The sequence below is a fragment of the Bison bison genome, unplaced genomic scaffold (assembly GCF_000754665.1).
Source record: "Bison bison bison isolate TAMUID 2011002044 unplaced genomic scaffold, Bison_UMD1.0 scf7180017864110, whole genome shotgun sequence".
NCBI classification, from domain to species: domain Eukaryota; kingdom Metazoa; phylum Chordata; class Mammalia; order Artiodactyla; family Bovidae; genus Bison; species Bison bison.
The window spans coordinates 2,332,375-2,344,951 of record NW_011494682.1 but is presented as its reverse complement, the minus strand read 5'-3'; the positions used below and the strand labels follow the sequence as shown (position 1 = coordinate 2,344,951).

Sequence of the window (12,577 nt, the reverse complement as noted above, 5' to 3'; positions counted from 1 at the left end):
AACCTAGATAGTACATTGAAAAGCAGAGACATTACTTTGCCAACAAAGGTCCCTCTAGTCAAGGCTATGGTTTTTCCAGTGGTCATGTATGGATGTGAGAGTTGGACTGTGAAGAAAGCTGAGCCCCGAAAAATTGATGCTTTGGAACTGTGGTGTTGGAGAAGACTCTTGAGAGTCCCTTGGACTGCAAGGAGATCCAACAAGTCCATTCTGAAGGAGATCAGCCCTGGGTGTTCTTTGGAAGGAATGATGCTAAAGCTGAAACTCCAGTGCTTTGGCCACCTCATTCAAAGAGTTGACTCATTGGAAAAGACTGATCCTGGGAGGGATTGGGGGCAGGAGGAGAAGGGGACAACAGAGGATGAGATGGCTGGATGGCATCACCGACTCAATGGATGTGGGTTTGAGTGAACTCCGGGAGTTGGTGATGGAGAGGGAGGCCTGGCATGCTGCAATTCATGGGGTCGCAAAGAGTCGGACATGACTGAGCAACTGAACTGAGAGTATAATTAAATTTCACAAAGAAGGAAGATTTCCAGTTGGCATTTAATGAGGCAGTTATACTGGCATAGAGATCTCTTCTATAAGAATCTTCAACATGGCACCAAAAACTTTTTCTGTTGGGTATGCAGAGAAACTAAGGCCAAGATGGAAAAAAAAAGACAGAGAAGCCTCTTCAGAAACAGTCTTCCTCTAAAAGTTCACATCATAAGGAAAAAAAACTGTAACTATATGAGGTGATGCTGCTGATAAGTCACTTCAGTCGTATCCAACTCTGTGCGACCCCATAGACGGCAGCCAACCAGGCTCCCCCGTCCCTGGGATTCTCCAGGCAGGAACACTGGAGTGGGTTGCCATTTCCTTCTCCAATGCATGAAAGTGAAAAGTGAAAGTGAAGTCACTCAGTCGTGTCCGACTCTTCAAGACCCCATGGACTGCAGCCTATCAGGCTCCTCCGCCCATGGGATTTTCCAGGCAAGAGTACTGGAGTAGGGTGTCATTGCCTTCTCCTGGATGTTAACTAAACTTATCATGGTAACCATTTCACAATAGGTAAGTATGTGAAGTCCTTCTGTTGTATACCTTAAAACTTATATCTCAGTAAAACTGGGGGAGAAGTCGCCTATAAATTCTCAGAACATTTTGAAATCTATTTCTTTGATTTATGCAATTCTGCCAAGTGACTATAATTATGTACATGTCTTTTTTCTTCATCTAAGCTGTACTCATATTCATTCATTCAACAAATATTTATTGAGCTCCATTACACACCAGACACCCTTCCACCCTTCCCAGTGCTGGGGACATATCAATGGGCAAAATAAAAATGGCTGTCTTCGTGGAGCTTATACAGTTGTTAGGGTAGACAGCATAAACATAATATATAAGTAAATTATGTAGTCTGCCAGAGGGTGATAAGTACATGGGGCGGAATAAACCAAGATAAGGGGATGGGATTCGCAATTTTTTAAAAGTGGTCAGGATGAATTTCATGGAGAAAATCATTACCAAAATGAACTGGGGTCCAACTGAGCAGAGTTCTAGAAAGTGAGTAGTGATAGTGACTATCACAGCTCAATCACCAAAAATCTAGCAGAGTTCCCTGCATGTGGTAAATAATCAATGATTGTGTGCTGATTAAATAAAGTTCAAGGTCTTGTCTAAAACATACCAAATTGAAGACTGGACAAGAATGATTTGTCTTTAGCATGTCAAAACTATGATTCCTACTGAAGCACCAGTGTCAGAGCCTTATCCCTAAAAGAAAACACTAATCAGTACGAGCACAGTGGAAGTTATTAAAAATGACTATTACCCTTGGAGGAAAAAACAAAAACATAACAATGTCTCTTCAAGAAACTGATTTTACTAATCAGCCTCTCATTACTTTAAACTCAGAGTCAGCATTTACTTTCCACAGTACCCTTACATATTTATGCCAATTGGTCTTGACTTTGTGCCATAAAGTATATATGTGCCATAATAAACATATTTGTCAGAAGGGACTTTGTCTTTTTATTTAGTTTTAGGTATAAAATGACAAAGCTATCTCAAATATCATGTTTGAACTTAGTGATTAATGCATAATTAGATTATACTTATAACCTGTTTCTCAGTAATAAATGATATTTTAACTTACATACAGCAAAGTTAACACAAGCAAACTTTTTACCAATAAATTATTTCACACAGGTATATGCTTATGAATCTATTTAATTGTTCAAACTGTGCTAGAGAATACATATTTTGGAGTACATAATTTGTTAGATTTAGTTACAACAGAGGTGATTTCAATGGGAATTTCTTATACTGTCCTACTTATTAAAAAAATTTTTATCATTTGCTCCCAAATCTGTTATATCAAAATGTATTTTTGAATTATACATTTAATTATGTCACTTTCAGCTAATTTATTTCATAAATATTAGAGATCTCATTTTAAATTATTTTATGAATATTTCCAAAACATGTTTTCCAATTATTATTTTTATAGTGAAGACAATAATTGACCTATATTTATATATAAATATTCTCTGCACAGTGATATTTTTTTAAAGAGAATAATACGGAAAGTGCAAAAGCTCAGGCTCTCTAGGGCAAAGCCAAAAAAAAAAAGCAAAATTTAATTATGCCTCCTGATTTTTTACTTTTTGAATTTTATTTTCTCCCCTCATCTATTTTTTTAAATGCTAGAAATTTACCTTAAAAACATTAACAGTGTTACTATTTCAATTATTTGCCAGTGGTAGGGGTGGGGTAGTTAATTTTATATTATCCCCACCCCAAAAAAATCATGGTTTCAAATTCATCAGGAGTAAATACATTAACTACCTGCAATCAAAATGGAGAGCCCTTCAAGATAAGCAGTTGTGCAGCCAGCATGACTTGCGTTAGTCAGGATAGCAGGAATCAGGGGTCAGAGCTGTCTCCACCATTTTGGTCTGACCACGGTAACTAAGTTTGACCCTGTTTGTGTAGCACTTGTTTCTGTCATAGGTGTAACAGGTCTCAGCGTCACTATCACAGATATTGCTCTGGCTGGCAGTGACTACTTGATCTTCCAGCTCCACTTCTGTAGTGTCACATTTTTTGCACCTGAAAAACAAATACACACGTTAGACACTCCCCATCAAATGTTGCCTCAGAATCTGAGTGACTATACATTTCTATCCAAAATCAGTTAGTTCTGACAAAGGATGACTCCTTTCAGACTTCAACTTCTCTATAATACAGAATTATTGATGTAATTTTTCAACCTTTAATTGAAAGTAAGCAATGAATTAATATATATGATTGTGTACACTATTCAGTAACTTCCACTCTGTTAAATTTATTCCCAACTGTATAGTAGGATTAAATTAATTATTTACAGTAATGAAGAAGGAAGGTGTTTTTTTTCATGTTGGATTCTATGGTTTCCAAAGAAACACCTGCATGTTAATGGGTCTGAATTAGTGAACTAAAAAGACAAATTGGTCCTTCTTGTACTAATGGAAATAATTTTGTCTTTAGAATAAATTTAGAGCTAACCTTTATTTATGAAATTTTATGAATTTGTGATGCCTAATAATTAACATGGGCTTCCCTGGTGGCTCAGACAATAAAGAATTCAACTGCAGTGTGGGGGACCTGGATTCAGTTCCTGGCTTGGGAAGATCCCATGGAGGATAGCATAGCAACCCACTCCAGTATTCTTGCCTGGAGAATCCCCATGGAGAGAGGGGCCTGGCAGGCTACAGGTCCATGGGGTTGCAAAGAGTCGGACACAACTGAGGACAGGACAGCACAGCAATAATTAACATATGAATTAATGTATTCAAAAGTTCAAACGATATTGGTAAATGTTTATACCCCAATATGTTTTCAAAAACATTCTTACTAACAAGTTTAATGAAAAGTTATTGACTTAGGTATCTTTACTAGTGTGAAGGAAAATCTCTTACAGGTCAGACAGATGGTACACAAATTTGGTTCTCATTGGTGAGGTAGGATCAGAGATATTCTCCCTGCTGTTCAGAGGAACACTAAAAAAAATAAAAAGAGAAAACGAAGAATAATGAAATTAGCAGATACTGCTGTTTTTGGTAATAGGTATATTGCTAGGACATTACTTACTATTTCATTCAGACATTTAGGACATTTAGCACTCTATAAATACTCTCTAGTAACACTATTACTCACATTTCACAATAATTGCTACATTTTAAACAATTTCATTCAAAATAAACCTCACAACAACTCCTCTATCAATTATCTTTTATTACTTGGTAAATCCCTGGTTTTCCTTTAAAAATAAGCTCAAGTTTTACTTTCTCTTACTTTTTTTTACCTTGATCCCATTTCTACCCCTCAGTAAACTTCTCATCTGTAGTCTCATTAATGTTTCATATACTCTTACTATACTGCCATATTATAGTTGCTTACCTACAGAATAGCTGTTTCTAGATTCTATAAATTCCTTGAGCCAAAAACACTTACACATCCCAGTGCCTTGCTATAGGTGTGTCATATAGAATATGTCCAATATTTTGAATGAATGGACAGTAATATACTAAGGATCACATTTTAGAAATGTAGTAATTACAAATCAGAGAGGTTGGTGACCTACTCAAATTCACACAAGTACTAAGTAGTAAAGCTGGAACTGGAATCCAGACCTTTTGATTTGGAGGTTTTCCATGAAAAATTAGATAACACATCAACTAGTTCAGGTGATTTCATTAACTTTTATATTTTTTCATCTATGTCATCATTCCTCTTCACATGCACTGCTCCCTACCAAAAGATCCCCCCAAACCTCAGGTTTTCCTAACTCAGTATTTAGCAACATTATCCACATATGTGTCCAAGCTAAAACTTTGGATTGTATCCCTCAGTCTTCCCTCTCTGTCACCACCTAGGTCTGAATCCATCTCACAGTTCAACTGGCTCTAACACTTTGCATCTTTGAACTTGATTCAGGACACCACCCTTCTCTCCTAATTTGTAGCAATACCTTCCTTCAGTCTTGACCCCTCCCATGCATTGGCCACATTATTGCCAAAACAGTCTTTTTAAACTACAAGCCTAATTTCCTTCTCTGCTTAAAGCCTACAGTGTCTCCCCACAGAAAACAAGGTAATCATTAAGACAGCATAGAAGGCACTGCATGATGTACCTCTAACTCTCCAGCCTCATCTCTCTTTAACCTCATCTCATCTCTAACCACACCACCCTCTTTACACCATGTGTCAGATGTAAACAACTGCTTGCTATCGTACAAAACTTACCAGGATTTTCTCATCTCTAAGTGTTAAAGATAACAAAAACAGTAGTAGCCCTGACATTTACTAAAAACTTACAGTCTACCTGGTACTATGATGAACATGTTAACATGATGATCTCATACAATTGTCACAGAAACCCTGATTCCTTTTCTTGGAATTATCTGCTTTCCCTATCAACTCTGTCATCACCCACACACATTTCTACTACTTACTCCAAATACCCTCTCCTACCTCCCCCTGCCTCTCTCCCACTTTCCCCAGGGACTGGCCTCGGCGCCCCTCTTTGTGCTCCTGTAACATCCTATACCTATTCCTGTCACTGCATTTACAATATTGCATTGTAAATGCCCTTTCAGTTATTTACAGCTTCCTACTAGACTGTACATTCTTTGATGGCACGGGCTGTGTTTTATATAAATTATTGTATCCCCAGCTCCAATCCTCAGTGGCTTTCAGAAGCACTCGATAAATGTTTGTCAAATTAATAAACGAATGAATGAACATATCTATTCTTTATTACATTACAAAATCTCTAGTAATATCAGAAAATGCTTTAAATAATGAGAAAAGTAAGAGAACAGACACATATGAGTGTTGCACTGGGGACTACTGTTCTGAGTGCTTTTATATATTATCATATTTAATCCTCACAACCCTATGAAGTATATGTGTATATATACATACCTATACATATCCCTTTTTTTCAGTTTAGGGAACAGGCTCAAATTAGTTAAGTAACTTGCCCAAAGTCATAACATCATTAAGTGATGGAGTTGGGAATAATGCCACAATGACACAGCAATGATAATAGAACTTTCAGAAATAAGATTAAAGAAGCATCAATATACATCAGGGAAATGGCATGAAGTTACTGAACTGCCTGATTTCAGTAAATAAAATATCATAAAAAGGATCATGTCGTTAAAAAAAAAAAAAGATAAATCAGAGAATCCTGGAGTATCATTTTAAATCTGCCCTTGGAGATTTAAATATAAGAGACACACTCCTCTTCAACACTGTTTAGATGCCAGTGTCATTGATGCCATTCTCTTAAGATACACGCTTCTCCAATTATTCTATCCTTAATAGGGAACTGGGGCTTCTCTTGTAGCTCAGTCGACAAAGAATCTGCCTGCAGTGCAGGACACCCAGGTTCAATCCCTGGGTTGGGAAGATCCCCTGGAGAAGGAAATGGCAACCCACTCCAGTATCCTTGCCTGGAAAATCTCAGGGAAAAAGGAGCCTGGTGGGCTGCAGTCCATGGGGTCACAAAGAGTTGAGCACGACTGAGTGACTAATACTTACTTAACAGGGAACTAAGTGTTATGGACTTGAGTGGTCAAAGAAAACTTGCTCAAGGAAGTGATGTCTAAGCTAAGACATGCAGGCTGAAGAGTTAACCAGGCTAAGAGGGGTGCAAGAAAGAGTCCTTCAAGCAGAGGAACTAGATTATGCAAAAACAAAGAGGAAGAAAGAGGTACTGCAACATACTGAATTTTTAAACATAAAATGAAAAAGAAGTGGCCATGGAAGAGCTTGAGAGTTATGCTGAGCACTGTAGGTTAGGCTGAAACATTCGTAATTTATCCTAGTAACAACATTGGGGGAACCAGCAAAAGGATTTGAGGAAGGGTAGTGGCATAATGATAACTGGCACATAGGTTAGGTGAATAAATAACAGTAAATATTTTTTGAAAATGTGCCAGGAACTACATAGTCTTTTTTTTTTTTTACATAGTCTTTAAAAGGAATAGATCTCAATTTATCTTTACAATAACCCGATGAACACATATTATTTTCCTATTAATATTTAGAGATGAGAAAGTTCAAGTTTAGAAGGGTTAAGTAACTAGCATACCATAGCACATAGCTACTAATATTTAGTGACAGCCAGAACTCAAAACAAATTCATAAGCATATTATACTTCTCCTATTGATTACATGGGATTGAATACTATGATCTGTTTCAATAAGAGGTATTTGATTCAGGACGGAAACTATTCAAAGTAGTAGAAGTACTTCACAAAGGAGACATTAATGTCTGGATCCAATAGAAATCTCAGTTCTTAAATATTATTAGTGTTTTTGCTATTGAATAAGACTCATAGTTTATAACTTAAGACTATGTGTGAAATGAAATGAGTATCTGAAGTCCAATATACAAGTGGAGATGAAATCAATGTAGTAAATTTAATTAGTCTACCATACTTTTATGCAGACAGATGAAGTTGAATACAAGGTGAAGTACTTTGTGGTCCATATATGGTGCAAAACAAGCCTTTTAAAATTATCTCAAGTTTCACTTTGAACTGATCAAGGGCAAATATAAGTTCTGATTCAAACTGAAATAACTCCATATAAACAGGGCATGTTGATGACTAGATCCGAACCTTCAGTTATTATTTGATGTAGCTGACTGGTTTTAGGTTGCCTGGAAACGTCTGTCTCTGCTCCCAACTATATAATTGGCTTAAGCCCATTACCCAGATTCAACCTCATGTAAGCCATTATACGGGCTTCCCTGGTGGCTCAGAGGTTAAAGCGTCTGCCTGCAATGCGGGAGACCAGGGTTCGATCCCTGGGTCGGGCAGATCCCCTGGAGAAGGAAATGGCAACCCACTCCAGTATTCTCGCCTGGAAAATCCCATGGACGCAGGAGCCTGGTGGCCTACAGTCCACGGGGTCGCAAAGAGTCAGACACGACTGAGCGACTTCACTTAAGCTGTTATACTTAGGCTTCCCAGGTGGCGCTAGTGGTAAAGAACCCACCTGTCAATGCAGGAGACACAAGAGACTTGGGTTCTATCCTGGAGGAGGAAATGGTAACCCACTCCAGCATTCTTGCACGGAGAATCCCATGAACAGAGGAGCCTGACAGGCTACAGTCCATGGCGTCACAAGAGTCAGAAATGACTTAGCGACTAAATAACCACCACAAATGTTACCCACCGAAAAGAGAAGCAAAGATATAGATATCACATGCAAACAACCACTAATATCAGAAAGTATCTGCTTACAAAATGAAAATATGAAGCACGAAATACCACATACATAATTCTGACGTTTCTCTCCACAATGTCTTGACTAGGATCTTCAGCAGAAGGGATGATCCTGGAAGTAATCCGGGCACACTTACATTTGTTGTCAACAACAATCCTTTCATTTTCATCTTGGGCTTGAAAGATAAATATTTTAAGAAGAAAGGTAACCAAAAGTCTAATTTCATACTTTGTATCAAGTTAATTTATCACCCTCCCCAACAGAAAACTTAAGTTTATTGGCTGATCAGTTTCAGCTTTCTCCATTTTTCCTCTTTCCTAACCTAAACTAGCTAAGTGGAATCTCACAGCATAGTGAAGGAAATACAGATGAACTCCAAAAGGAATTTTCTCATTTTTCCTTGGACCAGTCTACAGGAACATGAACTGAAAGAATTCTGGTTTTAATCAAATGCTTTTAATGGAGGCACAACCCTCTGAATGATAGAGCTTTGTATTAGTGCCAAATGCCAAAATGAGAGAGAAAACAAACATCTAGACTGAATTTCTCTCGGACTAGAGATATTTATTCAAAAGTGAACAAATAAACCGGTTTTTTATTCAAAAGTGAACAAATAAACCGGTTTTTTATAATAAAAACACCCTTCCTGAACACCCATTCATACTTTTTTTCCCTTATGCTAAGAACATGCACATTTTCCTCGAGATAACCTAATTTGCTAAGACTTTCAAATTCTCCATTAAAATTTCCCTAAACTTAATTATATTCTTCCTTTTCATAATAACAATCAGGTTTATGGCATAATGATTTAATTCATTAAGGATAAGACTTATTTTTAAAGATATAGTATCTATAGACGTAAAGTGCTATAAACTTGCTAAAACAGTTTAGAATATGTTGTTAGGTAGAAGTTCTATTTAATCTAATATGCATGTGTACAGAAAAAAATAACAAATGAGCAAATACACAAATAACTATTAAAGCTGTAACTGTAAATGTCAACATTTACTGTCCAATCTGAATATTAGATAAAATGTCTGGTAAGTGCTGCAAAGATTTAACAAAATTTCTTATTATCTGTACTTAGATCAACTAACAGATATTTGAGGAAGTAACAATAAATAGCTTTATTTAACAGTGATAATTAAACAATAATAATGATATTAAATATCTTTTTTATTCCTATAATTTTAGCTAAGTGACCTTTAAAATTTCCTTCCATCAAATCTCAATTTAAAAAATAGACTTAGCACATTAATTCAAGTTATAAAGGTTAAATGATAAGGAAATAAATTGTAACTGGACATCTAATTATTCCTGATCTCAGAGCAGAAAGGACCTAACTGCAGTATTTCAGTCTTAATGATACAGTCATTACAAAAACAATTTAAGATCATTGTTATTGTACTTATAATTGTTTTAAGTACTTTATAATGCATTATTATGTCCTTATTCATAAGTTCTTGATAAATCTTCTGATAAAAGTCTTACGGTATTCGAGAAAAACCATTATGAAGCCAATTTAAGATAATAATATAATTCTTAATTTTTTGAAAAGAGTAAGATGATTTAAAAGGTGTCCTCTTCCCTACTCTTGTATTAGTGACTTTTAAATGTTTTTCTCATTAAAATACAAATAAGCAGGCAATACCTGACCAAAAATATAGATGGAGTTGAGTATATGATGACTATTAAGTCTTAAATAAAATATATACGTTTTGTTTGTGGCACATGTTATATTTTCTTGCCAGAAACCTAGGGGGAAAGTATCTTTACTGTTATTATATAAGAATACTAGGTAGCCTAATATACCTACCAGGAAAATGTAAAAATACATTTAATTCACCAAGACTTATAAGAGTCTAACTTCTGTTTCATCAACAGGAAATATTTTTCCTAATACACCTGTTATTATAGACTATGCCTTACTTTATTCCAAGAACACCTGAGACAGAGTAGGTGGCTCAATAAATATTTATCAAATAACTTAATTCAGTTCAAGTGAGAAAACAGACAGCACATACTAGTTATGAATGTAATGAGTTTACCAAAAAGGTGATTCTCTTATATAGGCAGAATGGTGTCAGATGGCCTGAGTTCCACCTACCACATGCTTGTTGTGTGACCTTAGGTAAGTTATTTCACCTCTTTAAACTTCAATGGGCTCAAGGATATGTCAGAAATAATGATAGTACTTACCCTCAAATGGTTACTGTGAGAATTAAATGGAATAGAATATGTAAAGCAGTTAGCATAACATCTAGAATATAGTATGTACTAATAAGTTACAGCTCTTTTATATATAAATGGCTATATATATTCCATGTATATGTTTATAGGTATATAAATATGTTCATAAACACATGTATTTTTATATATAGGTACATATATTATACATGGTTTACTACTGCTATCTTTATGTTTTAAATATTATTAGAAAGTCATTATTCTTAATACTAAATTAATGAAAAGTATATGTAAAATTACTATTCTTAATTACATCATACTGTCCTGAAAGAACAATAAGCTCAAAAAAAAAAAAGCAATAAATTCAGTAAGTCTTAAAACAATATATATCAAATTATATCATTTCTAATTCACATACCTTTCTAGATGAAAATTATTAACACTATACTTTTATATTCAGAAAATAATCCATTTCTACAATAGTTTGAAAAGTTAATAAACAAGATAACTGAAGTTCAGCCATCAAGTTCCAGGAAATGTGTACAACATTAAATATTGTTAAAGGGTCATAATAAATTTGTAGGCTTGGATCCAGGAAAGTTGTTAGAACTAATACCAGCCTCTCTGGGGAAATAAAATCCTAATGCACTCTATATTGTATTTACAACAATTATTACCTCATTTCTCCAGACTATAAATTTGAGACACTCAAGGAGAGAATTCTGATTTTCAAGATTCAATATGGGTATTTGCATAGTATAACTATCTATACTTATCTAAAAATTATCTATTTTATTTTCTAAGTTTTAATAGGCAGACATATAAGAGAAAAAAGAATGAAAAGAATTACAATGAGTCTTGTCCATGTTAAAGACCACTGCCCATACAAAGATTAAGACATGTTAGAAGAACATAGCCAGCTAGGTGTCCAACCAAAACACAAACATAAATGTTTAATCTGAAGAACAGATCTATATTCTATTTTTCCTTTTACCTGGGTTCATGCTCAAAATACCACATACCTGTCACAAGAACAGCCATAACAAAAATGGCCAGGACTCCCCAAAAAAGCAAACAATTCTTCATCTTGACTTCACTTCTTTTGAAAAACTGGAGCTAAGAAGTCAGGGTTAAGGTGTGTGAGCTATAAGGAGTGTGCAAATGATGGGGCTTCTGCTTTCTTAAAATAACACTCCAGGCAGCTAACAAACTAAGATCACAACTGCGGTTGAACTCTGCAATTTAGTGTGTGGTCAGGATGTCAAAATAACTATCGACCACTTAAAAGTCTTAAGTGGTTGATAATTGTTTTGACATCTAAATAACATTTATTATAACACTCAAAAAAAGAAAACACAGTAAATAGAAGTTAGGTGGATATATTTTTAAGCCATTATTTCCTTGAAAAATAAACTCGGGTAGACTGCCTTCCCAAAGCAAGTTGGATAAATCCCTGGATACAAATTAACCCCCTCCCCTGGAAACTTATTTTTATAAGAGCAAATATTGACATATAATTACTAAGCTAATGAAACACTGTGTATTTGATATTTTTATTCTTTCAACCTTATAGCTTTGTAATTCTATTATATAAACCATGCATCTATAACAAATTATTTTAATGAAGTGTGGACAGTGCCAAGTAGCACTTTGCCACCAGTCAAGAGTTACTTACACATGTAATTTAGGGTCAGGATAAGTGTTCTGTCAAGTGTGGTAGAGGATCACTTGAAGTATTAGTCAAAATACATACTTCCTGGCTACACCCAACCAGAATTTTCAGAGATGTGGCCTTGAAATGTGTATTTTTAAAAAGGCTTCCAGTTGATTCTGATGTTGAAAATTGGTAGACTAAGAAGCCTGTGGAGGAGGAGAGTAACTAGCAGCATTAACTACGGAAGAGCAAGAAGTTAATAAAGGTAATTTCTTTGTAACAAATGGGCTTACATTGAAAATCACTTAGCTGAGGCTTCTATTTATCTGTATCTATGTTTTACAGGTGAATTGTCTCATAACCTTTTCAGTAGGTCTGGTTTAATTTTTAAACTACTTCATCTCTGGTTTTGTTCTTCCCACTGAAAAAATGTAAATAGTTTCATTCAAGTAAGTTAAATAATTGGGAG

At 35.3% G+C, this 12,577-nt stretch overlaps 1 protein-coding gene across 1 annotated transcript; it reads right to left on the bottom strand.

Annotated features, from left to right (window-relative positions):
• Nucleotides 1-2,196: 2,196 nt before the first annotated feature.
• Nucleotides 2,197-11,667, bottom strand: IGJ (immunoglobulin J polypeptide, linker protein for immunoglobulin alpha and mu polypeptides). The gene is made up of 4 exons (XM_010839107.1): nucleotides 11,477-11,667; nucleotides 8,319-8,442; nucleotides 3,945-4,025; nucleotides 2,197-3,096 (listed from the first exon to the last, which is right to left on the bottom strand). Exons 1-4 carry the CDS (start codon nucleotides 11,538-11,540, stop codon nucleotides 2,892-2,894), a joined length of 474 nt encoding a protein of 157 aa, XP_010837409.1. The 5' UTR covers nucleotides 11,541-11,667; the 3' UTR covers nucleotides 2,197-2,891.
• Between the last annotated feature and the right edge of the window lie 910 nt (nucleotides 11,668-12,577).